General features: G+C 39.8%; 2 protein-coding genes across 3 annotated transcripts in view; both read left to right on the forward strand.

The window, feature by feature from the left end:
• The window catches only part of LOC133014793 (mannosyl-oligosaccharide 1,2-alpha-mannosidase IA), a 167,872-nt gene extending 159,554 nt beyond the window's left edge, over positions 1 to 8,318 (forward strand). For both annotated transcript variants that reach the window (XM_061082057.1, XM_061082058.1), the window contains exons 9-12: positions 1,325 to 1,544; positions 4,034 to 4,206; positions 7,127 to 7,242; positions 8,138 to 8,318. In XM_061082057.1, coding sequence (XP_060938040.1) covers positions 1,325 to 1,544; positions 4,034 to 4,206; positions 7,127 to 7,242; positions 8,138 to 8,279 — 651 coding nt within the window. In that variant the 3' untranslated portion in view covers positions 8,280 to 8,318. The remainder of the gene's footprint in view (positions 1 to 1,324; positions 1,545 to 4,033; positions 4,207 to 7,126; positions 7,243 to 8,137) is intronic.
• Positions 8,319 to 15,253: 6,935 nt separating this feature from the next.
• On the forward strand, positions 15,254 to 26,482 carry LOC133013922 (limbic system-associated membrane protein-like). The gene is made up of 10 exons (XM_061081003.1): positions 15,254 to 15,293; positions 20,185 to 20,472; positions 21,585 to 21,872; positions 23,191 to 23,457; positions 24,550 to 24,631; positions 24,729 to 24,839; positions 24,993 to 25,041; positions 25,696 to 25,790; positions 25,877 to 25,946; positions 26,044 to 26,482. Exons 1-9 carry the CDS (start codon positions 15,254 to 15,256, stop codon positions 25,941 to 25,943), a joined length of 1,287 nt encoding a protein of 428 aa, XP_060936986.1. The 3' UTR covers positions 25,944 to 25,946; positions 26,044 to 26,482.
• Positions 26,483 to 27,234: the final 752 nt, after the last annotated feature.

A 27,234-nucleotide genomic window follows, 5' to 3' on the forward strand; every position in this document is an offset into this window, starting at 1 on the left:
TCATTCCCTGCGCCTACAATTACAATATTGCAGACAATAATTTGAGATTGCCATTGAGATTTCCTCAGTTCCCGTCAGACGGTCAAGCCAGAGGCAGATCTTTTAATTATAGACTCCCCTTCTCCCCTGTGACTGGGTATTTAAATGGTACGGGACCCCCCATGCTATCAGATTGAGTTATATTCTGTATGTTTGTACAGAGATCTAAGGTGAAGGCACAGCACAACTCATTATCCTTGGCGTTCAAACAAAAGTAGATTACTAATTAAAACACGGTGTTGAGAGAGAGAACATTTTTCCAGTTATACTGCAGAACAATTACTGCAAACAACAGCTAATTAGCAGGAAAATCACCAGGCAGCCCTCAAGAAAAGGTTTTTTTCTGAGAACATGGTGTTTATTTGCTTTCACATTATACACATTACTTTGTTTTGTCAGCTATTATTCCAGGTTGCATCTTTATTAACCCTTAATTGCTTCAAATGCTATTCTTACAGTATGTGGCAGTAATAGGAGAGAGGTCAACTGTAATTTGCATGATTTAACTTGGATTTAAAACATATCCCACTCTTCTTATATGCAGTAAAGAAGGTGTGTTTATTTCTAGAGCTGTTAAAAAAGAGAGTAAACAAAAGGAATGACCTGAAATGTGGGATTCGACACTTTATTTTCAGCACTTTGAGGTGTGATGCTGCAGAATATCAGACCAGCATTCAAATGCAAAATGAGCAGCAAGCCAGACTGAATGGGCGAGAAGCACTTGAGAGAATGACAGACTGTAAAAGAGAGAAAAGGCTGAGTCATTCAGAAATTATCTCAGGAGACGTCCTTCTGTCTCGTGAAACGTTAAACACGGAGAACAAACAGCTTCACAGAGAGGAAAACCCTAAATTTGAAGATTTCGACAAAGAAATCTCCGCTTTCCTCTCCTCTTACACCAGTTGTTATTGAAGAAGATGTTTTTCTGACTTTGTGCTTCCTTACCTAGAGTATCTGGGAAATGCTACTTCAGCAAAACGAATTATATCTGGTGCAGGAGAAGCCTCCTAAACATTTCCAAATAAAATTTAGTTTTAGAGAAATCATTTCAATCATTGTCTACAGAGCAAACTGAAAGAAACTAGGAAATTAGCCATGAGTGAAAAGTTGTGAAGAGTCATTGTCACAAGTTGGAAAATTGTTAAACAGAAAACGAATATCCTCAACCCTCTGAAACTCGGTGCTTCACAGTTTCCTTCGATGAAATTTACAAGGAGTCACAATAACGTGTCTCAAGCTACGTCAGTAATCATCCAATAACTCCTGTGTGTGTGTGACGCTGCAGGCGATTGAAGCTAACCTGGTGCAGAAGTCAACCGGGGGCCTCACCTACATGGCCGAGTGGAGGGGTGGGATCCTGGATCACAAGATGGGCCACCTGGCCTGCTTCTCCGGGGGAATGATCGGCATCGGGGCGGATGATGGAGCTCCGGACAAGAGGCAACACTACCTGGACCTGGCTGCAGAGATCACACACACGTGCCATGAGAGCTACACACGCTCAGGTGAGTGGAGACGAAGGGAGGTTGGAGATGAGTGTGAGGAGACTTTTTAATCTCAAGAGGATCAACAGAGCTTCAGTTCTGGAGGTTCACAGTCAAATATCAAACCAAAAGATCATTAACACATGGAGACAGTCAGGCTCAGTATTCACATGATGATGTTTTACAGTTGATTACTACTGTCAGCATCAAGCTCCAGGAAAAGTCTGTGGATCACGTCAACAGGATTCATCATCCAGGAACTGTGCATGTCAGATCTCGTGTCAGTGTGTCCTGTAGCTGTTGTAGTCGTCATTTTAACAGGAAGTTCATTTTATATTCTGTTTCAGCCCTGTCCATGTGTTTGTTGATTTGTGTATTTGTCAGCCAGATTACCCAAAAGCTATTGGACGAATTACAACAGAAATTAGTGGAAGGATGAAGTGTGAGTTAGAGAAGAACTCGTTCAATGTTAGTGTGAATCCTGATCAAGGAACCGATCAGGAATTTATTTCTCTTTATTTAACATAAAGAGATTTTCCTTGATTTCTCAGAGAATAATTCATTGATCTTAATGAAAAAAAACATTCAGGGACTGTTGGTCGGGCAGTTGGCCGGTTGTCCTCGGTGGAGTTATGCGCTCTAGGTGCCATTTAAATGTTCTGTATTTAAATCTAATACAAAAAGTCTAGGAGAGCAGCAAATTATAATTTAAAAAGGGACTGAGGCTTTTTTGTTCTTCCTCGACTCCAAAGTAGAATTGTTTTTGTTGCCTTCACTTCAACGCAGAGACAACCTAATATGTTCTAATAACCAGGCCTAATAAGCAGCGGCCGATGAATTCAACTTTGATTATTCTTCAACATCTCACGACTGTAAGTGTGTTAAATAGTTGCAGGTTTTTGTAATTTAGGAGAAAGAAAGAAATGGAAGATGGAAGAACAAAGGCTGTGATAAAAATTGATTCCACAGGAAAATTTATTGTGACTCCATCTGATAAACGAGGGATAGTGTAAGACCGTGTTTCACTCCCAGACTAAAGATATATCCAGGAGAAAAATGTCCGTGAACAAGGGGGGAAATATATGAGCAAACCTTCCCCACAAATTTTATCTCTGGTCCCATCTGTCTGTTCCTTCTCAGTATCGTCTTTCACAGTCAGACCTGTACGCAGCTCACTGAGGTCATTGTCTGGAAATAAGTGTTTGAACCTTGCAGCAGCCAATTAACATTTTCAAATAAACCATTCCAGTCGTGGGAGGCTTTGGCCTTGGTAGCGTGACTTTAGATGTGTTTGCACCGGAATCACTCTTCACAACCTTGACCAGTTACTCATTGTTTGAAAGCTGCAGGTCCCATGATTCCATCTGTGCAAAGCGTTTCAGTGACACTGCAGCAACTGTTCACACAGAGGTGGTTCGGAGTTGTTACCTGTCAAAAGAAAACAGGGTTATGACTGAAATCAATGATGAACAGTAACTATTTTATTTTAGGTTTGTTCTTATGGCTTTTGCACAAAGATGGGGGGTGTCTTTTCTCTGTTAGAGTTAGTCTTACACTCTGTTACACTGTGTTTAATGTCAACTTTAGTGGAGGACGTCCTTGAAGAAAAACAGTTGCTTTGAGACGAGACAAAAGTTAAATATCGAGGAAGTTTTGATTTCCAGTAAACAGCAAAAATAGGTTTGAGGACAGGATCACATTTCCCCTATAATAACTTCACATAAAGACCATGGCAAGTGCTGTGCAAAGCAATAGAATATAAATAATTTAGAGATTTAGACGATTACATTAAAAGAACAAATGAGAATCTGAAGGAGAAATTGAAACTTGGAAACAAAGAGCCCCCCCGTGGGTTGCAGGGGTAATTAAGAGATGTACCAGAGAACATCAGGCCTGTATGGTGCTGGAAAATCTGAATAAATTGATAACGATAAATAATAAATAATAATAATAATATGATGATGTTTCTAAATGTAAGATGCCGATGTGCTGAGGCTCTGGTCCTGACCCTGACAAGAATAGATTACTTTGTACTGTGTCATGAATAGGATCTCTTTGTCATGTAGCCTTGGATTGCTGTTGAAATATAATAGAAGCAGAGGAGAGAGAGAGAGACACAGAGAGAGAGAGAGAGAGAGAGAGAGAGAGAGAGAGAGAGAGAGAGAGAGAGAGAGAGAGAGAGAGAGAGAGAGAGAGAGAGAGAGAGAGAGAGAGAGAGAGAGAGAGAGAGAGAGAGAGAGAGAGAGAGAGAGAGAGAGAGAGAGAGAGAGAGAGAGAGAGAGAGAGAGAGAGACAGAGAATGTGAGAAGCCTGAAGAGGATCTGGAGAATCTGGACAGCTGAAGAGGTCTTAATTGTTAAACTACGAACGGCTTCTGATCACTGACGTAACGTTGCCTCCGCTCTGAAGGTCCTCAGATCTGTGGAGTAAGAGCAGACGTCTGTTTGCTGACACAGATTGATGTTTTTTTCTCCTCTTCTCTTCCTCTTCCTCCTCCTGTGATCTGTCAGCCACCAAACTGGGACCTGAGGCGTTCAGATTCGACGCCGGAGCTGAAGCCACGGCAACGAGGCTGAGTGACAGATATTACATCCTACGACCTGAAGTCATCGAGAGCTACATGTACATGTGGAGACTCACTCATGACCCCAAGTACAGAGACTGGGGATGGGAGGCTGTGGAGGTAAGACACAACATGTGGGATTCAAACTTCCGCTTTTTGGCTTTAATATTAGAAGAAACTTATTATTGGAGAAGCCACGTTTCCCCTTTTTTGCGAACACTTACTCGAACATTCTGGTTAAGCAAAGTTTCCATAAGATACTATTATTACATTGCTATTCTAGGAGGTATATTACTCTCTTTTCATGTAGTCGTCACAGATGAAGATGCAGGGACAGCAAGAGACGTCATGTCCCGTCTCCTTCATGGTAACAGGAGCCAAGTATAAAGTCAACTATTTGCCTTGTAAGGACTTTTTAATTTAGGATGATTTCTGGCCTCTAAGGAAGTGAAATCAGTTTTATTCATAAATCCCAAATCACACATTTGCCTCAGGAAGCGTCACAATAAGTTCACTGTACAATGTCCTCTGTCAAATTGTATAAAGGAAAAAATACAGAACCAATAAACATAGTAAAGTTGCATTATGGTTATATCAATATGAGAAACATGGTTTAAGAATGTGACTTAATTTTGATAAAAAAGGTATTTTTATGTTATATTTAAGTGGCCGTATATTTCTGTACCATGTAATTCTGTGTAAGAAGTGACTGAGTTTATAAATGGCTCTCGCCTTCCGAGTCGTGCTCCTTTAACACCCCCAATTACCCTCAACCAGCTTCCTTGATATTTCCTGGTGCTAAACATTAGCTTCTGGATAAAGCAGCCTCTTCATCAGGAGGTGAAGGTTACGCAGGGAGCACAGTTAATAACGTGGCAGCAGACAGGACTCCAGCTGCAGGAAACTGTAGAGGACTGCCATGATAGATTTAGCATTAATTTAGTGGAGGGATCAGGCTGACGAGTTTGACAGGCCTCTAATTATCTGGCACAAAGGTTGAAAGTGGTCACAACTCTCCTCTCCGTGAACATCGGGCATTAACACGTCAGGGTCTTTGTTAATTAGCACGTATAAGCCCGCCCTTTGTAGCAGGGCTAATAACGTGCTAATCTGCTTGGCTAGCTCAGACTCTCCCCATTAGCTTTTCTCAGCTTTAGCCTAGCTCGAGCTTCTATTGTGTCGCCGGCCGAGGGCTGGACGTGCTCCATCGTTTCCTTTAGTGAACATGGACACACTGCTGCTGAGGACAGTGTTTTACATTACATTACATTACATGTCATTTAGCTGACGCTTTTGTCCAAAGCAACTTACATTTTTAGTACACTCAACATTTATGAGGGGCCATTTAGGGATTCAGTATCTTGCCAAGGACACTTCTGCATGCAGATGGGGAAGAGTGGGGATTGAACCGGCAACCTTCTTGTTGGAGACACCCACTCTAACCCTTAGGCCACAACGTTTTATATGATGATATTTTGGTTCCATGATATGAGAGGAATGTCTCTTCCATGCATTTGGCTCTGTGACAGTACATAAACAATGAGGCCACTCTGGGGGGGAATGAACATGAACAAACAAATACTAATTTACTCAATTCCAACACTTTTTACACACCTGCAGAAATAAAAATGGTTTTGAAGACATGTGCGACCATTCACACTGGATTCAGAGTGATTTAAAAGTGCTAAGTTTAGGTCAGGTTCAGGTACATGTGCATCCTGAGATCTTTGACACATGCGGCCATACACTTTCCACTGTTTAAATACAAATCGCTGCAGTTTCACAATGAATGAAAAGTATTTCAATGCCTCTCGCTGCCCCTAAATTCATTTGTTTGTGGTCACAGCCACAATATCAACACAGTAAAACAAAATGTTAGAGTTAGTCTTACACTCTGTTATACTGTGTTTAATGTCAACTTTAGTGGAGGACGACCTTGAAGAAGATGCCAAAAACAAAACATCGAGGAAGTTTTGATTTCCAGTAAACAGCAAAAATAGGTTTGAGGACAGGATCACATTTCACCTGTAATAACTTCACATAAAGACAAAGGCAAGTGCTGTGCAAAGCGATAGAATATAAATAATTTAGAGATTTAGCTGATTACATTAAAAGAACAAATGAGAATCTGAAGGAGAAATTGAAACTTGGAAACAAAGAGCCCCCCCGTGTGTTGCAGTGGTAATTAAGAGAGGTACCAGAGAACATCAGGCCTGTATGGTGCTGGAAAATCTGAATAAATTGATAATGATAAATAATTAAAAATAATAATAATAATGATGATGTTTCTAAATGTAAGATGCCGATGTGCTGAGGCTCCGGTCCTGACCCTGACGACAAGAATAGATTACTTTGTACTGTGTCATGAATAGGATCTCTTTGTCATGTAGCCTTGTCTTCTGCATTATACCTCTCTCATATGCAAAAGAAATTTCAAATCACTAAAACAGACATTTTTTACAAATGCCTTCCAAACGGCAGATTTTCAAATATCTGCAGTAGTGTAAAAAAAGACCTTGGTAGCGCAGCTTGATTCATTCAGCTCCTCCTGACTCTGCTCTCTCTCTCTCTCTCTCTCTCTCTCTCTCTCTCTCTCTCTCTCTCTCTCTCTCTCTCTCTCTCTCTCTCTCTCTCTCTCTCTCTTTACTCGCCTGCACCAACACACTCAACACACACACATCCACATCGGATGCATCTGCAAACTCACACAGGGTGAAAACAACATAATTGGATCTTTGCAAACACACGTCAAGTGAAGTGGTCGCAGGACACATTGATGCCAGGTGTGCACAGACCAACGTGACCCTCATTGAATATTCATGGGCAAACAAATTGTTTTTTCAATTTGTGCACTTTCCACAGCGAACACCTGCGAGACGTGGACTTGAGCATGTCCAGGAATGAAATTGAAAAATGTTTTTGAAGGTGTTTGTGCACATGTAAACTCTCCCTCTATCCATCTCTCCCTCTCTCCTTCTCTCCTTCTCTCCCTCTCTCCCCCTCTCCCTCTCTCTCTCTCCCTCTCTCTGTCACCTGTCAGGCCCTGGAGGAGCACTGCAGAGTGGAGTCTGGCTTCTCCGGCATCCGAGACGTTTACACCGTGACAGTCAGCCACGACAACATGCAGCAGAGCTTCTTCCTCTCAGAGACACTCAAGTACGTCCTCTTCCCCCCCCCACGTCGCCCTCCATGGCAGAATGTGGCAAACGTCATTTTACATTCTGCTTTCAGAAACAATCACAGATAAAAAAGGTTGTAACGCTTCGGATTTGTACGTCAGTAGAGGTGATTTTCCTTGTTTTCAGAAGAAACATGGATGATGAAGAGATCATGTTCAGTTTTTTTGTTTCCCTTCGTTCTGGGGTCATTAAGCAACAAAGCCGTTCATGATGCTACATCACATGAGCTGAAAGACGGGAGAACTTTGAGCACCAGACTGTTCTGCTGGTCTTAATGTGCATCCACTTAAAAACTTCAGTGGCTAATCGTTACATAAAAATCTTTGCTGGTGAATAATTTAGTTGTTCTAGATGGAGGAATTGTTGCGTGATACTTTTTTATAATTCGCCCAATTTTGAGAAAAGATTCTCTTTCACTGGCTCATGAGCTGTAAGAGAAACAATAAAACGACTTTTCCTTCAGATCAGTCCTTGAAGAATTACAGATTCTGTTGGGAACAAAGTCAGCAACAGTCTTGAGACAGAATAGTCTGCTCAACTGTTAATATATCAGTAAATACACAGTAGGCACACAAGGTTATTCAGATTAGTGAAAAGGTTCCTAATTCCTCAAGTCTTTCAGAAAATAAAAGTCCAGTGGAAACAGATTATGTTAATCATTCTTCACACTAGCCCTTACACGAAGGCTGAAGGGATTATAATGTAAATGATGGGGAAACTACATTGTCCTTGTTTTGTGCAGAAATCTATTAAAGCTGATTTTCCAAAGTTGAACTCGAAACAAAGCCACAGGAAGTTCATGTTTTTTTTCTATATTATATAAAGAGGTTTGATTTTGATGAATCTAAATGGACGCTGTTCATGTCCTGCAGGTATCTCTACCTCCTCTTCTCCGACGACGACCTCCTCCCGCTGGAGGACTGGGTCTTCAACACAGAAGCCCACCCGCTGCCCATCATCCATAAGAGCTGCCTGCAGGAGGAGGCCACACAGGAGAAGACGGTTTCCAACTGAGACTGAACACAAGCGGTTACTGATACAGATGTGCACACATACACACACACACACACACACACACATACACACACACACACACACACACACACACACACACACACACACACCCACACACACACCAAGTCAAAGCAGGTTCAGAGTATTTCAGGAGCGTGTTATGGACTCTTCAATTCCTTTCCAGTAAAGGATGTTGTCGTTTTACGCTGTGATTGTATATCCTTTCGCCGGGGTTACTTCCTGCTGGCACTTCTTTTTTGTGGACAATCAAGACAAACATGACTTTCATGAAAAGAGCACCTTTTTCTTTCCTTCTTTCCTCTGTGAGGAAACCAGTATAACTTGCAGACCCAAATGTATTGGAGGAGGGTTGAACCATGGGCCATATTGTTAGAAAGAGAGAGAAACGTATATAGAAAACCACTTGAGTTTTGCTCTTTGATTTTGTTGTTGCGTTCGCCTCGAATGATGAATGATTCTCCTCAGATCTCGTCGTTGCATTTTCTCCTTTGTGAGTTCCACTCTCTGACCAAAGGTTTCTTTGCATTCCCTTCCCATCTTTTCCCAGCTAACGTGTGTTTTGGTGAGATTTGACGGAACAAGGGGTTGAAATCTAATGATTATTAATTAATGTACAGACAACTATGAAATGTGATTCTGGAACCCACCTCCAAACTAATGTTGATGTCATGTTTCCTACTGAAACAAGCTTGAATGATGTTTTTTAACGAGAGGAAAGTGGCCGTGTCTTATGCATCCAGGGACCATATTTTAACAGAGGACGTCGGGTTGTGTTTGGGGGAAACTGTTTGAGCGGGACAGTGCTGTCTCGGTCCTCTCAGCCTCTCCAGTCAGAGACACAAATGGAGATCTGTCAGTTCTGTGACTGTGATACAAGCTCAATGGGGAAAAGATTGAATTTGCCAGTTTGCTCCTAATGGGTTTTCCTGTTTCTATTGTAGTTTTTCGGCCTTTACATGTGAATCCATACAGCTGCCAATGCTGATGTAAAGGCTGTTAGGCTGCAGAGACCAGTTTTCATTTTCACCACCATTCTTTTCATCACAGCTACCGAGCGAATGTGCTGTACATACAGATGAAGTGAGAGAGGCCCCTGTACGAGCTTGTCTTGACTTTACTTTGTGATCGTTTTCTTATTTTCTCTAAACTTCAGTGGTTATTTTTTCTGGGTTCTCTTTTGATTTGCTTCCCTCAGGTGTTTCAGTATAAAAAAAAGGAAAAAAAACGTTTTAAAAAAGTTTTGATTTTAAGTCTAGTTAATGCTGATATTAATTATTGTTATGACTTATTCTTACTGTTTGATTTAACTTTCATTGTTGAATATTTTCAAATACTGATAAAAAAATAACTGTGCAACTTTGTACATTTAAAACAATCCCGGTGGTTCTGTCTCTTTTTTTATTGACTTTGTTTCTTTACTTGTTGATGAAGTCTAAAATCACCAACGTCTCACCTGCTGTGATGTTTATTTTTACATTCACACTTCATTTTCACCTTCTTAAATGTTGGAAGAAGAGCGTTATGTTTTCAGGTTGCATTGTGAAAGTGAACATAATAAGATCACCTTAAGGGAATTTCTTCTAATTTGGTACAAAAGTTCATTTAAACTCTCGGAAGAACTGATTAGAATTTGATGGTCAAAGGTCAAAGGGTTTGGTCTTGAGAGCTCAACATCTCAGGAACATCTTGAAGGAGTTTCTTCAAATTTAGTACAAACGTCCATTTGGAAAAGTTTAACCAATTACATTCGGCAGTTTTTTAAGAGTGAAGCATCAAGGTCACTTTGTTCTTGACTCTATATCGTGTCAGTGTTTAGAGAATTCCTTATTAGAGAACACTTTGACCAGTTGTCACTTAGACTCAAAGATTTCAATGCTGATTTTACATTTTCACCAATTCTCCCAGATATTATGAATGAATCTTGACGACATATGTAGAGGCCTGACTATGAGTTTTCTATGAATTTGGTGCAGACTGAATTTAAGGAAGCTGTTGAGCTTTTGGGGAGAAACCAGCTCAACTGAGGTTAATTCTAGTTCAACAAGGTTTTCAACATTTTACTGGAAAACAATGAGCAATGACTAAGAGAAAGAAAGGAAATCTGACTCATGTGCTGCTTATGTTTGTTCCAGTATTCTCTTCCAGGAAGTTCATTAACAGGGGGACGTCTCAGGGTTGTGGAAGACAGCAGCAGTCACGACCAGCACATGACTAATGGCTCATTAAGTATTGCACCTCTGACGGTGACAGGCCAACAAAGCAAGATTTAATATCACCCCCCCCCCCCCCCAAAATGATTCAGCTGCACCTGCTGTCATCTGAATCCTAATTTCCCTCTGATCTCCTCAAGTGTTTTTTCATTGGCTCTAAAACGGACCCGCGTGCATTATTGACATTTAATACTAATTTGAAAAATGGTGCTCAAATGTCACAGATCCGGTGACATTAATCTCACTGGCACCTTTTGGAAGGAGGAATGCAAAGGTGTGTGAGAGTTTAAACAGCGAGTGTAAATCTTGTCTGAGTTGCAGCCTGCGTGACCATTAATCCCTGCAGCGATGGCGCGATAATGAAAAGGGCGAAAAAGCGAAGGGCGCAATTTGTACGTCTGAGATCGGCTGACAAAGCCCCGGGGACGTAAATGGGAGGATCACTGTCCATTTGGACGCACCAGAGACTGATGGCGAAGGACAAACACGGCAAATAATCCCGCTGCCCTCTCTTTTCTTTTTCATTTGGTGCTCCTGAACTTCCTGAGCCGAGCAGGTGAAGCAGGAACAGAGATGTCGGAGCCTCTGTCAGACTCGGCCGGACCTTCTGTTGACGGGTAACAAAGGAGGACGAGCCGCCGCTATCTCACCACCACAGTCGTCCTCCAGCCGTCTGGAGCCGGGCGGCAGTTTTAAATGGGAATAACCAGCAGCTGAGATCTGCCTCAAATAGGATTTGATTTCCAAACACTGTCGGCTCCACCTACTCCCATTTTAAAAGTCCCCGATGAGCTAAGAAAAGAGGAAGAACAGAAACAGGATGTTCTGGTTTGAAGACGTCAGTTTCACAAAAGAAGACTTCCCTTCTTACGAATTTACGACATATCTGAGTCTTGAAAGGAAAAAAACCATAATGCAATAATAATAAGATGCAGCACAGATCACATTGTTGTTTGCTCTACAGGACCTGAACATGAACTTGAATCATCTTCAGAGGTTAGAGTTTAACTGATATTTCCCTTGCTTCTGTCCCTTACTCAACTTAGTTTATTAATATAATAATGTCATCAACTTTCTCTGGTCAGTTTGGTTTTAATTAGTCATTTGATGCTATAAAACAGTTTGAAATGTCATGATTGGCAGCTGAGACTGACTGATTGTTCGTGTTTCATTTCAAGATAGTGAGAGAAAACAGAGACACATCCTCCATCTGTATGTCTTTAAAACAATCCACAAAAATGCATTTGAATGTTTTAAACCCTTTTTTAATTGATTAGAAGCAACAAGCACTCGTTTCTGGATATTTAAAGTATTTTCAGCAGCGAGCAAAAAACACCCGTAACTTCCTGTGTCGCAAGAAACTCTGATGCGTCAGCTGGTCTCTTGACCTTCTGCTTTCTCTAATTAGACACCGCACTGTGAGAACAGCCACGATGTGACAACTGCACAGAGAAAAATGCCAGACCTTAAATAGCAGGTAATAAATACACAAGGGAGGTTCAGTCTCCTCATCCTTCGATCCTGAATCCACCTCCTGCCTCCTCGGGATGAGAACTCTGATGTATTCTGGGAAAACAGTGTAATCTCAAACAGCTCTAACAAAACAAGGCCCAACACAGCTCACCTGTGATGTCACTGTCTGACACTGAAGCTTTATTCAAACATCATTTAGAGACGTAGACATCTATCGTCTGTAGTGAACTTCTCAGAATGAAACTTTTCAAACTCGTCTCCTCTGTTCTTCTCCTCGTCTCAGGTTGCGTTGACACTTTCTTTGTTTCTCTCAGGACATGAAAGGATTTGGAATGAAGCTCCTCCTTCATTGTTCCTTTTAAAACCAAACACGAGGCACCTGACTCTAACTACAGAGGGAACATATCTTCACAGATCATTCATCTGCTTTAACCTCCGATCAGCGGAGACTACAGGAAGTCAATGCACACAGAAATAAGAATGACTTTGTTTCCCTGTCTGTCCATTTGACCATTTGCTTGTTATTTACTGCACAGACAGAGGAGACGTATTAATCCTTTAGTGTAACTCTTAGCACGAGAGCAAATTAGCACAATTAACTAAAACAATTAGCAACTTCTACAATAGCAATATTCATGCGATACACAGATCCTGATTCTCTTCAATCTGCAGTTATATGAGCCTTTCATGCTCGGTCCTGGAAATCCTGAGTGAATTGTCAAACTCAGAGACCTGTACAGATTAGCATAATTTATCATTAGCATATTGTTGGAGTAAACAAATATTTATCAATATTGGGGATGCCAATTTTGTTTTCCTATCCATTGATTATCAATCAGAAAAAGTGTATTAAAGTGTTTAATTAATACCATTTCTATGTTTCAAAGCCTAAAGAAACAGCCTCAAATGAAGCTCAGATATCTTGGACACAGGAGAGGACACGTCATAGTCATCAGGCCGTGGAGAAGCAGGAATGAAGTTCTAATAAAAACAAACACTTGAACAATTATCAGTGTATCAGAATAACTAAACCTCAAATGACATAAAATCTCTTTGGGAAACATTATGACGTATATCACTGCAGCTCATCAACACCCATCATCTCTGAGTCTGAGGAGATTTTCCTTCCACATTATTTCCCTCTTCCCTCCTGTGCAGGGCCGGGTCTAGGTAGGGGCAAGAGGGGGCCTGGCCCCCTCAAATAAATGTTGTGCCCCCTCAAACTAAATCCCAATTTATAATAATAATAATATAATAAAGCACAATGCCCCCTTAAGATTTGTGGCTGCCCCCTCATACATGCCTGTCTAGACCCGGCCCTGCTCCTGTGTCTCCTTTCAGCATCTTGTAGTTTTACATTGAACTCTCCATCTACTCAGGGACACAGAGAAATGGATGAATTTCTTCCACACAATGAGCTAAAATCCGCTTGTTTTCTGTAACTTCTATTCAGGGACTCATCCATGAACATGTGTTGTTGTTCTGCAGTGTGTTTTCAGGGACAGTTTGCGTTGGGACAAACTGAACTACTCGTGTTAGATGCATGTTGAAAAGCAGCTTTTTCACTCGTGCTTTCCTATAAACATCTTTGACTTTGAAAAGTCAGTAAACTGGAAAAGTGAATCACAGCGGGTGACTTTTCCCTCGTTTCTTTAATATATGTTATCAGCAGCAACACTGATGATTGGAGGGCACTGATGGAGGCAATATGCAAACCCCTGCTGCTTTGTCCCCTTTCCAAATTTTATGAATAATAAAACTTTAATGTGATAATTAACTCAACTGTGATTTGGGGAAATTAAGCTGTTTAGTCCGGCCATGCTGTCATTCAATATTCATATTCAATTACACATTCTAATTACATAACTAATAGTGTTTCCAGTCATGGATCTCAGTGGTCGACATTTATCAAGTTCTACCATAAATTCTGAGAAACTAATTGAGCGAGCGACTTTACACTGAGTCCTAAGAGTGTGTGTGGAGTTTAATTCTGCACATATATTTAGCCGTGTGTGCGTGTGTGTGTGTGTGTGTGTGTGTGTGTGTGTGTGTGTGTGTGTGTGTGTGTGTGTGCGTGTGTGTGTGTGTGTTATCACGGAGCAGAGGCCTCAGTCTGCAGACAGTTGGTGTAACTCAGGTTTGTGTTTTTGTCAGAAGCACATGTGCACTGCAGAAGCTGCAGACCCTCATCTGCTGCCCTGACACCTTGTTAGCACCTGGACAGAAACACAACTGTATAATCATCTGCTAATGCTTCTAAAAATAACTCAGCAGCTCGGGGGGTGGGACGTAGGAGGGTTCAGAATCCTGAAGTGTGTTGTTGTTATTAGCAGGAACTTCCTGCTTCAGGATTTTTCCTCGTTAAGGTCAAACCAGAGGTTTCCAACAAGAGCTGATGGAGCTGCAGAGAAGCACTGAGATTTCTTTACTATATTGAACAATCTGTCAATGTTTCTAATCAATGCTTCCGTCTATGAAAAGCCAAAGAACCAGAGTCGTGTTTTCAAATGTCTCTGAACAACATTTAAAAACAAACTATGTTTAGTTTATATTCAAAGGTCACAAAAATTCACATCTGAGGAGCTGGAGTCAGATTTATTTTCCACTTTTTCAAAATGACTTATAATATATTGAAAAAATTGCCAATTATTAATCGTTACATTTATCAATAGATGACCCAACGTGTGTGACAAATTCATTGACCTGGCGATCGCACGGGTTAACACGTCAGGGGGTCGTAAAACTTATCACAGTTTATTATATCATCAATTCACATGAAAATCCAGCGCTCCATATATTTTTTGCCAAAACATCAAGCATCAAACTTATGGTGGCAAGAGAGGAAAGGTCAGGGGATGACTAAGGTCTTTAAGATTCATCACAGAGAAACAAGGAATGTTTTTTCAAAATGTTGTTTCTGATCTGTTGAAAAATCGCAGAGAAAAGTGTGAGAAGTTTCCAGGGAAAGAGAAAGAGGAAGACTTGTTCTCTCCGTCATGAATATCCGAGCAACGGTTACAAACTCACAACAACATTTGCTTGTATTGTCTGAATCCTCTGATCCTCGGGGGATGAGTTCATTGACGAACACAAACCGACGTCGAGTGGAACCGCTCATGAGCCGCAGCTGCAGATGATTATCGTCCATAATCCTCTCTCCCTGTGAAACTCACCGTGGATCCTGTGGGATGTTTGGTTTTCAGACGTCCGACCTTCCACTCGAACAGGTCAGTGAGCAAACTGGATGAGTTGTGAGTGTTGATGAGCAACATGAGCAGCGCCATGCAGCTGGAGAAGGTTCAAACTCAAAGTAAATGCAGGTTAAACTGCTTCAGAAAAATAAACCTTTCAGGGGACACTACTTTTCTCACTTCAGATTGAAATGCACGAAGGTGTTTTAGTTTGAACTCTCACAACACGCTTTAAACCATTTCCTGTCAAAAACTGAAGCACAATCTGTTACCTTCTCTACAGGGAGATGGTTTTTTAATGTTCTGAGGCTTTGAGGAGCCTCGTGAGTGAGGCAATTTAATCCACAATCCAAATGAAAGCTAATGCTAATTGTGATAGTTTTACTCCCTGTCGTAAATATTCACTTGTCAGCGCAGACTCGCTGCCGGCTTCTCTCTGCACAGATTTACAGCCCAGAAAATACCAGAGTCACACTTTTCTCACAGAGTCGATGAAATATTGAGACGTATTTTCACTGCAGTTTATTATCGAACTCGTGATGAATGTTCCCCTGCTTTTATTGTGGCCAATTATGGACATTAAGTTTATTTATGTGCGTCTCTGCTGAAGTTAAGGTCAAAACACAGTGAGGAGAACACAGGGAAGTTTCTTGTTTCTAGAAAAGTGCTGTTTGTCTCAGGAGCAGAAATCTCCTCAGTAAATAGGAACTAAGAAGAATTAAACTAAATGATAGGGATTTCTGTAGCCTGACCTTTAAAGGACATACTGTACATTTACTCAAGTACATTTACTCAAGTACAATTACTCAAGTACAAGTCTGAGTTACTTGGACTTTACTCAGTATTTAAGGAATCTTCTTTGGCAGTTGTAGGAACTTATTTCTTTGGAGGTGAAGGTGTTAAAATCTTAAGTGGATGTACAATACAAATTATTATTTTACAGAGAATTAAAACCACAGTAAATAAATGAGTGAATTCAAATAAACTGCTTCTATAATAACAACACAATACTGTCACATGAGAGTACTTCACTTAAATACTACAGGTAATAAAATTGAGATCCTATTTCTTCATAATACTTATACTTTTAAGTTAGATTATGAATGTAAATTGTTGTCATTTATTTTATTGGTACTTTTACTTGAGATCTGAATACATCTTTCTTCCTCCTGAGACACAGATTATCCACAAACACACACACACACACACAAAAACATGTTTATACTGTTGATAACTTGCATTTTCATTCTGATCTCTGTTTTCCAAAGATGTTGATTAGATTGGATTTAATTCGACAACTACTGAGACAAAAAAAAACTCAGCATCTGAGCAGGAATCCGAATTGAAGATACACGATATATAAATTACAGTTATATAAATACATATATTTAGAATCAATGCCGTCTGAGTAAACAAAAGGAAAACAAAACGTGCCTCAAAGAGAGTTGAATTGAACTATTTTTGTTTCAGATGGAAACAAAGCGGCCGCTGTGAATACATTTCTGCTTATAAAGTTTTAGTTTTAGTTGTTGACGTTCTGATGAGTCACGGCCCCAGTTTACTGAGACATAAGGAAGAATATGGGTTTCCGCTGCAGCGCAGGTGTGGAGCTATTGTCTGAGCTTTAATCATTGTGTCCTGACGGTGCAGCGTGTTTAGCTTCTGTGTTTCTGAAGCAAATCCAATCTGTTGCTGAGAAAAACCTGCATTCAGGAGTTTGATTCCATCTCAATGATATGAGTTTTGATTCCCATGAGATGGAGACGCTCAGAATCCGAGTCCTGAATAAAAAAATAAAAAGCTGGGTCTGGGCATCGAGGTGTCAATCAAAGTGCAAACTGACGGAATGTTGTTTCCACTTCAGTCGTGTTTTAAACACTGGAAGCAATTAAACGTTAAGTGTGAGCAAAGAAACAAATATGCTAATGTGGGAGTGGAGAACGCATTGAGACAAAACAGCAAAGACGCACAACTTCACAGTATGAGTCCACTCCTACAAAACATCAAAACAGAAGGACTGAGTCATGCAAAAGTTCCCTTAACAACTTTTATCATTTCTGCTCCAAACACCAGATCGTCCTTCTCCTCTCAGTCCGACAGGTTCTGTTGTCTCAGCTCGACTCAACCTGCAAATTCTCTTTGTATTCATCTACTTACTAATTCCACAAACGTTTGTCTGTATGTGAAACATGCAAATCGTGAATCGTTCATCTTATCGGCTTCATGCTTATTGTGTTTGTCCTAAATGGCCGACAGACTTTTATTTTGACAAAGTTGTGATCTTGGGCCTTAAGATTGTATCGGTTGCTGAACACACCACTGAAAAAGCCAAAATGCAACGTATGAAACAGTTAAGAAAATCATTAAAAGTTATATAAAAGTCACACACACGAAATGTTCAATTCCATTTAATCTTGACTGCAGATGAACCAGGTAGGAAGAGCACAAAGTTTTCTAACTTTGTGCGTCGGTATCTTGTACAAGTGTTAGAGGACGACTCACTAAGGAATCATTCTGAAGTAGCTCTGCAGCATCAACACAGAGAACACAACATTACACAGGACACTGCAGCTCAGGAGCTTCTTAAAACCAATGTTTTTACATTTGGATAGCTTTTTCCCTCAGGCCACAGGCATCATGAATAAAGAGTGAAATCAACCCTGTGCGCATGTGCGCACACACTGACACACAACGACACACACACACATACCCTCTCATTATGACTTTGCATTGATGTCCATTCATTGTGGACGGTCCAGCTTAAACCTTATCCCTTCATCCTAACTACCCTAACTTTAACATAACCACAGTTTACCAGATTCACACAACTTAACTAGAGCGTCAGGAGTGTTGTTGTGCCTCATTAGGACCAAACTTTGGTCCCTATGACACACTCACTCTCACACACACACACACAGTTCAACTCTTCATACACACACATCTCTTCACTGTATCTGCACAAAAAGTATGCGCCTGCAACTGCTTCCTGGTCATTCGCTCTGCAGAACGCTCTTCTCATGCTGTATGATTGTCTGACCTTTGTTGCAAGGAAGAAGTCGACTTAAAAGACTATGATTCTCTTGTCCCTTTATTTCAGAAGTCTCACCAGGTCAAATTTCCATCACAGTTATGAGATTTTCACCATTGATTAAATGGCGGATGATGCTGTGAACATCGTGGCTGCAGCTCTCGGGGAGGGAGAGTGAAATGCTTTTCTCTTTGTGCGATGTTTCCTGTTTACGTGTTGTTCAAGTTCACTTTTATGTTTATTCAACTCTTCACAAACCCTTTAGATACGTTTGTCGCTGCTAGATTATGTTTTAAATAGAGACAATGTGAATACTATGTGAGCATAAATTCTCCAAAAAAATATGTAGTACTGCATACTGCTCTGTAACGATTCGCCAGAATTCGCAACAAACAACGACAAAAAGAGGAAGTGGGGGGGAAGTGCATCTGAGTGCAGATACTGTGAGAAGCTGCAAACGCTATCACTGTAAACAGAACACCAACAAGAAGCTGTTTTCTGTCTTGCATGACAGCGGATGGTAATTATTTGTTTGCATCCCGTTCCAAAGTGTGAAAACTTCCATTTTCTGTGAAGTCTCATTCTCGGAGTGAGGCTGTGTGTGACAGACTGATACAAGTGGGTCCTCTGAGGTAAGAACAAGCTTATATGGTTATTTATCTCCTCATGATGTTGATCTACTAGAGTAAAATATAGTGTTTCAGAAGTTTTATTTAATGTATATACACTGATTATAAACTGTTTTTTGTTATAAAAATGTGAATCCAGATCACTAAAAAATATTAGAAATAATAATAATAATAACAATAATAATTTAAAACCCTTTTTCTTCTATTCAGTTGAAATATTTTTTTCCAAATGAAAACTCAAACATCAGTTTCAGGTGTCGTAGTTCCCTGAAGACTGAGATGAACCCAAAGACACAGATATGACTTTTCAAACAGTATATTTCAGAGTAAAAGGTTCAAAAATTAGAATTGAAATAAGACATTGTTATATTTGAAGTCAACCTATTTTAAATGTGTCCTGGAGTTTCTTTGAATAAAAGTGAAGTAGCAAATGTCAAATACAATTAAAAAAGAAAACCGAAAATAAACTTAATTTTAGTTATTAAAGGAAAAAATAAACTGATCTCTGGGATTAACAGAAATATGTGGTAAAAATATTCCATTTTACAATAATTACATTTATTTTCCTTTAATAAATGACACATTTTGCGTAGAGGTGAGGTGACTTTTGTGTTTTCAAACCACAATTTCACAACCATCGTGATATGAGGAACAAAACAATTTATAACTCTTACTGTCAGTAAAAGGAATGGAAAGAGGAAGAAGGAAATTCTGAGACAAGCTGAAAAAGAACTTTGATCACACGTTTTACAGTCGAAAGAAAAAGTTCTGTGGTCTTATGATGTTTTTATCCACTTTTCAGTTTTTATTTGTTTCAGAAATCTAGTTTTAGTCCCACATGAGATGGAGGCTCAGACAGTCACGTGGTTGGTTTTTCTGACCCTAATGAAACGTAAGGATTTTATTTCTCATCTTTGGGAACAAGGTTTTATATTTTTTCCAACATTTGCATTAAAGATTAACTGACTTCTCCACTTGTGTTTTCACCGACAGATGTTTCTACAAATAACCCTGGAAGTCGAGTTAAAGGTATGTACAATAAAAATCTGAATACTTAAATACATTTCAGAATATACATAACATTACAATTAGTGGACAAATCTGTCCTTCATGCCCCGAGCAACCAAGGCTCCTCCAGGTGGAAATATAATTGATAACAAAAGATAGATGAAAAATGAACATTTGAACATTAACCAGAGATAAAAACTACAGAATCCATCTTTGAGTTCATTCGATTTTGCTTTGCAGAACTTTTACATTTACAAGAAACGTATGTAACACAGACTAGAGGGAAGAAAAACAATAACATCATAATGTGCCTTCTTTAAAGAAGATTCTGCTTCCTCTCTACAGACCCGTCCACTGAACCTAAACTGTCTATGAGTTCTGAGGTCACAGAAGGTCAGACCATCACCATCAGCTGCACTGCTGAAAGTTTCCCACAGTCAACTCTCACCTTGGCGAAGACCTACCCAAATTATAAGACTTTAAAAGTCACTGAAAATAATCATCATTCAGGACCCATCAACACTCTCTACCACACGTTTAATGTGACTTCAGCCGACGCTGGCTGGTACTTCTGCCGTGCCCAGAACAGAGACGGCACAAAGGACAGCAAGGAGAAGGAGTTGGTTGTGAAATGTGAGTATTTCAGAAACGGCATTTTTTCAACCAAACAGATCAAACCAAATCTTCTTTGAAAAAATCTATCTTTGAAAAAGTAACTTATCTCATGTATTTTCTATATAACTATTACTTTTGACAGTTGAAACAATAGCACCTGAGAAATGAATGACCTAAAGTAAATGTGTCTGTTTGATTAAGTTCTGTAGAGCTTAGAAAATATCAATAAACTACCAGACCCTATATAAATTCATTTAATCTATAAATGATCAATAATAATGATCCAGTAATGTTACGTGGTGCCACTCTGCCACTTAATGAATACTCCTGATAAACTACTGTGCTGCTTATTTAAATGATGAATTCAGGGCCTCTACTTGTAATGGAGTATTTTTGTACTGCGATATTTGTACTTTTACTTAAATCTCTGTAATTCTTCAACGAGATTAAGAATAATTCTGTTGATATGGTAACGGACTGGGTTTATGCTTATGTTTTGTTATGTTTTATGTTCAGATAAGACACTGTGTTAAAGGAGAATTTAGATGTCCTGAGGGTCAGTGAACAGGTCGGGGTGGGGCATGTGACAGCTCTAGACCAATGGCTTTGGGGTTGTGTGGGATGACAGGCTCTCATTGGCTGGTTTGTTGGGGGTCAGGGGTGAATGAGGAAGGGGAGTGAGGAAGACGGTTGTTGATTTGAGGAGTTCGTGTTGACTTGAATAAAATTACAAATAAGTGTTCTTGAGATATAATTCAACACCACAATAGTATAAATTGTGTTGTAATGCAATGTAGGCTATTGTTTTCACAGATGTGCATGTTATTTTGCTCCCTTTTGTAAATTAGTCCACTACCTACAAATCTACAATGAATTCAACCCTGATGAAATAAAAAACATGTATTATGCAGGATCACTCTATATAATAAAGACCATTATATTAGGAACAGTTGTTAAATCTGACAGTTCTCTGTTTTCTATATTTTTGGTTACTGCAGACAGTCCCAACAATGTGACAGTTCAAGCCAATCCTGGTCTTGATGTGAAGGAAAATGTGTTGTTGACACTGAGGGAAGAAAAACAATAAAATCATAGTGTGCCTTAAAGAAAATTCTGCTTCCTCTCTACAGACCCGCCCACTGAACCTAAACTGTATATGAGTTCTGAGGTCACAGAAGATCAGACCTTCACCTTCACCTGCACTGTTGAAAGTTTCCCAGAGTCAACTCTCACCTTGATGAGGATTGACCCAAATCCTCAGTCTTTAGAAATCACTGAAAATAAGGTTTATTCACAAACCAGCAACTCTCTCTACCACAAGTTTACTGTGACTTCAGCCGACGCTGGCTTGTACTTCTGCCGTGCCAAGAACACTGAGGGCTCAAAGGACAGCAAGGAGAAGGAGTTGGTGGTGAAATGTGAGTGTTTCAGCTGCGGCTTTATTTTTCAACCAATCACATCAAACCAAATATTCCTTTAAAGAACCTATTGATGCAGAAGTAAATTTTTTCTCATTAATTTTTTCAGTGGTCCAGTTTTTTTAATCAATTATAACTTCTGACAGTTGAAACAATAGCACCTGAGAAATTAAAGACCTAAAGTAGTTAAATCTCTGTAATTCTTCCATCAGAGTTAAGTATAATTCTGTTTAATTGAAGCCTTGTGACTTTAAGCAGTTATACGTTTTCTTATAGTATAATTTGTGCTGCAAATGTGTAATGCAATTTTCATGGGTTTGCATGTTATTGTGCTCCTGGTCCACTTTCTCCAAACTTACCTGAAAAATTATTTAAATAGCAGTTCTCAAAACAACATTACAAAGTGCTTCCCAAATAACTAAAATCACATCAAAATACAAATTATGAAAAAATTCTAATTACAAATGTGATCTAAATTCATCTTAAGATTTGAAATAATGACATTCTCAGACTGGAGTTGCCTTTGAGTATTTTTGATATTAAGCTCTGCGGGTTGCAAAGTGGAACTGCCCCACAGTTCACAAAAGCCAGATTTTAAACAAAGAGGCGTTTCATAAAACATAATCTGAAAAAAAGACATGAAATCATCATCTGTGTCTATCTGCTGTGTTCTTCCACTGTAGCAGTTGGAAGAAAACATCACCAAATAAGGTCAAGGTTTGTCAAGGTCACAGCATTGAGACACCTGGTCAGTGGAATTTTACAATACACAAATCTGTCATAAAAGAATAAATAGAAGAATAGAAACTAGAACTACGACAAATCAGGGAATGAAGTAATGTAAACGTATTAGTTTTAGGTTTAAGCTAGTCAGGGTGTTTCAGAGCCTCAGGGTTCTTGTTTCTAAAACTCTGATACCAAACTTTTTCTTAGTAGAAAAGATTTGAATATTATTTAACTACATTTCAAGTTGTTTACACTTCAAAATCTATTGCAGCAAATTCAACAAATCATTCAAAATAACGTTTAGCAAACCTGATAAAAAATACTGGAGTTAAAAAAGGAACAGTAACCTAAAATCAGTGGCTTTAGTTTGTTTCAAGGAGAAATTGCTCTTGTAAAATGTAAAGTTTCACCAGGTGAATCCAAAGCCAGTCGGTTTTATCCTCCCATTTAAAGTTTCACATTCTTCTCAGTCTGGCTTTAAAGAGCAGCAATAATGTCACTTCACTTGTTGAGTTATTCATGTTTGATCTTTGATGATGTTCAGAAAATGACATTTTGACATGACGTCTTTTCTCCTGAATTTCCCGGCTAGTTTCTCCAAAACACACTCACATCACGGAGTTGGCAGAGAAGCAGGAGCTTGACGGGAGGAGCTCCGTGATGCTGAGCTGCTTCAGTCACAGCTTTCCGCCAGTCCAACACTACTCATGGTACAGGAAGAGTCAGGGAGGGGAAGAGGATGAAACTGTGTCCGAGCATCAAAACCACACAGTGTACTCAAACCAGTCAGGAGTCTACTACTGCGTCGCAGAAAATAAATTAGGTCGACGTTCGTCTGATCCCGTCCATCTGTTTGAACGTGAGTGAATTTCAAGGCCTTATAACTCTGTGTTTTATTGCTCAGGAGACATGTGGGAGGTTTATATCAGATCATGTTTTCTGGTTGTCCGTCTGTACGTCCTAACGCCGGGTTTACACCGGGCGCTGAAGCGACGCGTAAGCGTCGCGTAAGCGCAGCGCACTAGCGCGCAGGCGCTGGGCTGAACACACAGGACGCTGAAGCCTCGCGTAAGCGCCGCGTAGATCCCTAGTGCGCAGGCGCCAGGCTGGTCACAACAAACACGCTTTTCTCCGCGGCGGTTCCTCTCCGTGATCACAGATGCAGCTGATATTTGTCATTAACTGCAACGGCGTCCCAGCATTTGTCCTTTTTAATGTTGTCTTTATATAACATGTGCCGAGGATCATACACCTCACTGTACTTCTCCATATCAATTATTAATTTAATGTCATCCTTCTTCAAGAACTTCTCCGCTGTTTGCTCCGTTCAATGTCGGGTGTCGAGGGTAAATTACGTATTCTCCACTCCGGGGAGAGTACGTAGACACACACACACACTCCCGCCCCCCCCCTCTCTCTTTTTATCTTTATGACTGCTTGTGTGGCTGTAGTGGGGGGGCAGAGGGGGACATTTAATAATGTGATCGGTAAAATTGGTAAAATTAAAACTCCAGGACAACAGAAGGGGAATACAAACTATGGGATGCATATTTGATCATTTATATCATATAAAATATGTCATCAATATCGTTTAAAATCATTTTTCAGTGTGTTTCCTGCAGCGATACGCTCGCGTCAAGCGCAAAAAATAGACTCGACGCCGAAACGATCGCTGCACTGCGCGAGGCAGCCTTGGCGCAGCGCTGCACTTCAGCGTCCTGTGCGGCCGGCACAAGGGATTAACATGAGAGTGGATGGGAGTCAGCTGTTATTTAAGGCATGGCGCTGCGCTTACGCGACGTTTACGCGTCGCTTCAGCGCCCGGTGTAAACCCGGCGTAAGTCCTACGGCCATTCGCATAAACACACAAGTAGAATCAAGGAGTAACTGATTTGATTTCGGTAGCCAAAGGTCAAATGTCAAGCTATATATGATGCTCTCTCTCTTTTAGCCACAGATCTGAACATCCTGATTTTCATCGTTCCTGCTCTATTTGTCCTGATGATTATCATTTTAATCATCGTAGTTTTAAGGTGAATGAATAAGAAGTGCTTTTGATTAAATAAATACATTTCAGAGATGGTCCGGCATGTGTAACCACATCATGTCCCTCTATGTTTTCGGATTCAGGAAGAAAAAATCTATTCATCAAGGAACAACAAACACCAAATCCCCTTCAGGATTTTCGGAGCAGTTGAGGCGTCCAGAGGCCCCTGGACTCCAGCCTCTTCCAGACAGCACGTAAGACCACAACCACTCAACACACTGTCCCCACCCAGGACAAGGATGATATGAATGACATGAATAGCAAAATGAAAGTCTACCCTGTTATTTATAATAGTCATTGATTCTGTATGCATATGTTTATTCTTATATATCTTTTATATTCCACAGGCCTCCAACCGACATCAACGCTGTTTACAGCATTTTGAATCTGCCCCAGGTGAGTCCCGGGTTGAGACAACACTTTAAACAAGAAAACAATAAATTGAAACAATCATACATGGAGACTTCAGTAAAACTCAAGAAGATTTATATTAAAACTAGTTTAATTCAAAGTGTCTGGTCATGGTGGCCTGTTGTCAGAGCCTTGTCTTAGCACAATCCTTTTTTTAAATTATTTAACTATAGTTGTTGAAAGTTCAAAATCTATTTCTAGTTGGCTATTAGTATATTGGAAATCATAGGAAAGAGTGATTATGGAGAGTATAGGTATAAGATTCAGGATATTTAAGCCTCTGATCACATCTGACCTGTTTATCAATCAATCAATCAATAAAATGTTATTTGTATAGCCCATATTCACAAATCACAATTTGTCTCATAGGGCTTTAACATTGTGAGACATCTTCTGTCCTTAACCCTCAACAAGAGTAAGGAAAAACTACTAAAAACCCTTTTAACAGGGTAAAAATACGTAGAAACCTTAGAGAGACATTGTGAGGATCCCTCTCCCAGGACGGACAGAAGTGCAATAGATATCAAGTGTAGGAAAACATCATCAAGACAAAGGCTTTTAGCAGCAATGATGAGCATGAATGAAGCGATTCTGTTGCTGTTTGATAATTACTGATGTTTTCTGTCTGCATCTGCTCAGGCTGCCTCTGCACAAAACCCCACGAGACAGAAAGCTGGAAACACAGAGGACTATTCTGTCCACTACGCTCCTCTGCACTTTAAGGAAAAGATAAAGTGAGAATTTAATCTTTGTGTTATAATACCAGAACAACAAAGGTGTTATTGATCAGCACACGTCATGTTGATATTTGTTTTTCAAGGAAGAAGCAAAGAAAGGTGGAAGAAGACTCTGTGTATGCGATGGTGTGCAACCCAACGCGAGTTTAAAAGGTCAGAAACCATGACCTCTCAGTCTATGTATTTTGCTATTAGTTGAATTCATTCCATAAATTCTCAAATAAATATACTACCTCCGCTCTCATCCTAGACTGAACGAGAGAGCCTGCAGGACTATAATGACGTTAGTAATGCAACTGCACGTGCACCAACATCCAAATCTATTTGACGACCACACCAGTGAAGGTGAAGTGGAGCTGAACTTTCCACAGGTGAGATTCACAGCGACGCCCCGACGTCAGACGACCAACAGAGACTCCAGCAGCTCACACCAAGATGAGAGTTAATACTCTGACGTCAGGATTTGACCTGAGATGTTCTCGCCCTGCTTTTTACAGCTACCTCGGGCCTGAGGAAGTTTATATTCACAATATGTCATCACAGAGAGTCTGAAGAGTTCATGTGTTCAGCAAAATAGGTCATAATTATAAAACTAGTTGGCAAGAAGGCACAGAAATTATATTACTGAGCTAAAATATAATATATATTTATTAAAAAACGTTAATTAAATGTTTTGGGGAAAATAGTGAACTCAGCTAAATGTTAAAAATCCTTATTTTGCAACTTAAATTGTAAATAATGTGAGTGTAAAATGAGTGTATTAATAACTTTTTATATAATCTATATATATATATATATATATATATAAATGACATGCAGTTAGATAAGAAATGCTGAGAATCACTGCTGAATGTATTGTTTGTCCTTTCCAGTGTTGTGAACTTATCCAAACCCACACACCTGAAATGTAAATATCCTGTACCTCAAAATAAAATGAAATATGTTGGAACAAATTATGAATTTGAAAGTTTTTTGACGTTATTGTAGGATTTGTGAACATGTCACACCACAAAAGTGGTTTCTGAATAATGCATGTACACACAAAATGCATTGCGTCATGAAATGGACATTATCTTGTGATGCATTTCTATTAACGCACCATGTAAACCTTAGATTTACTTGGTTTAAGTAATAAGTCAAATTAAATCAAGTATATGACTATATCCTGAACTCTTGAGTATCCAAAGTAAAAGTACCAATTCTGAGATATTAGGATATTAATAGATAAGTTATTCCATTTTCACACAGGTGCATCAATGAGTAAGTATTTTAGTTGCGATGGAGCCAGACCCGTAGCCGGAGGGCAGTATCCCCCAATCTAAACAGCACATTTTAAGATGTTTGGAGAGCAGCTATTGGTTAACAGTAGCTTCAAAACCATGTGAGTGGACAATAGCATTAATGACTTACCATTGTGTTTGAGTTTGCATCATTTTGTATT

This window comes from Limanda limanda, chromosome 11 (genome assembly GCF_963576545.1).
Source record: "Limanda limanda chromosome 11, fLimLim1.1, whole genome shotgun sequence".
Classification (NCBI taxonomy): Eukaryota; Metazoa; Chordata; class Actinopteri; order Pleuronectiformes; family Pleuronectidae; genus Limanda; species Limanda limanda.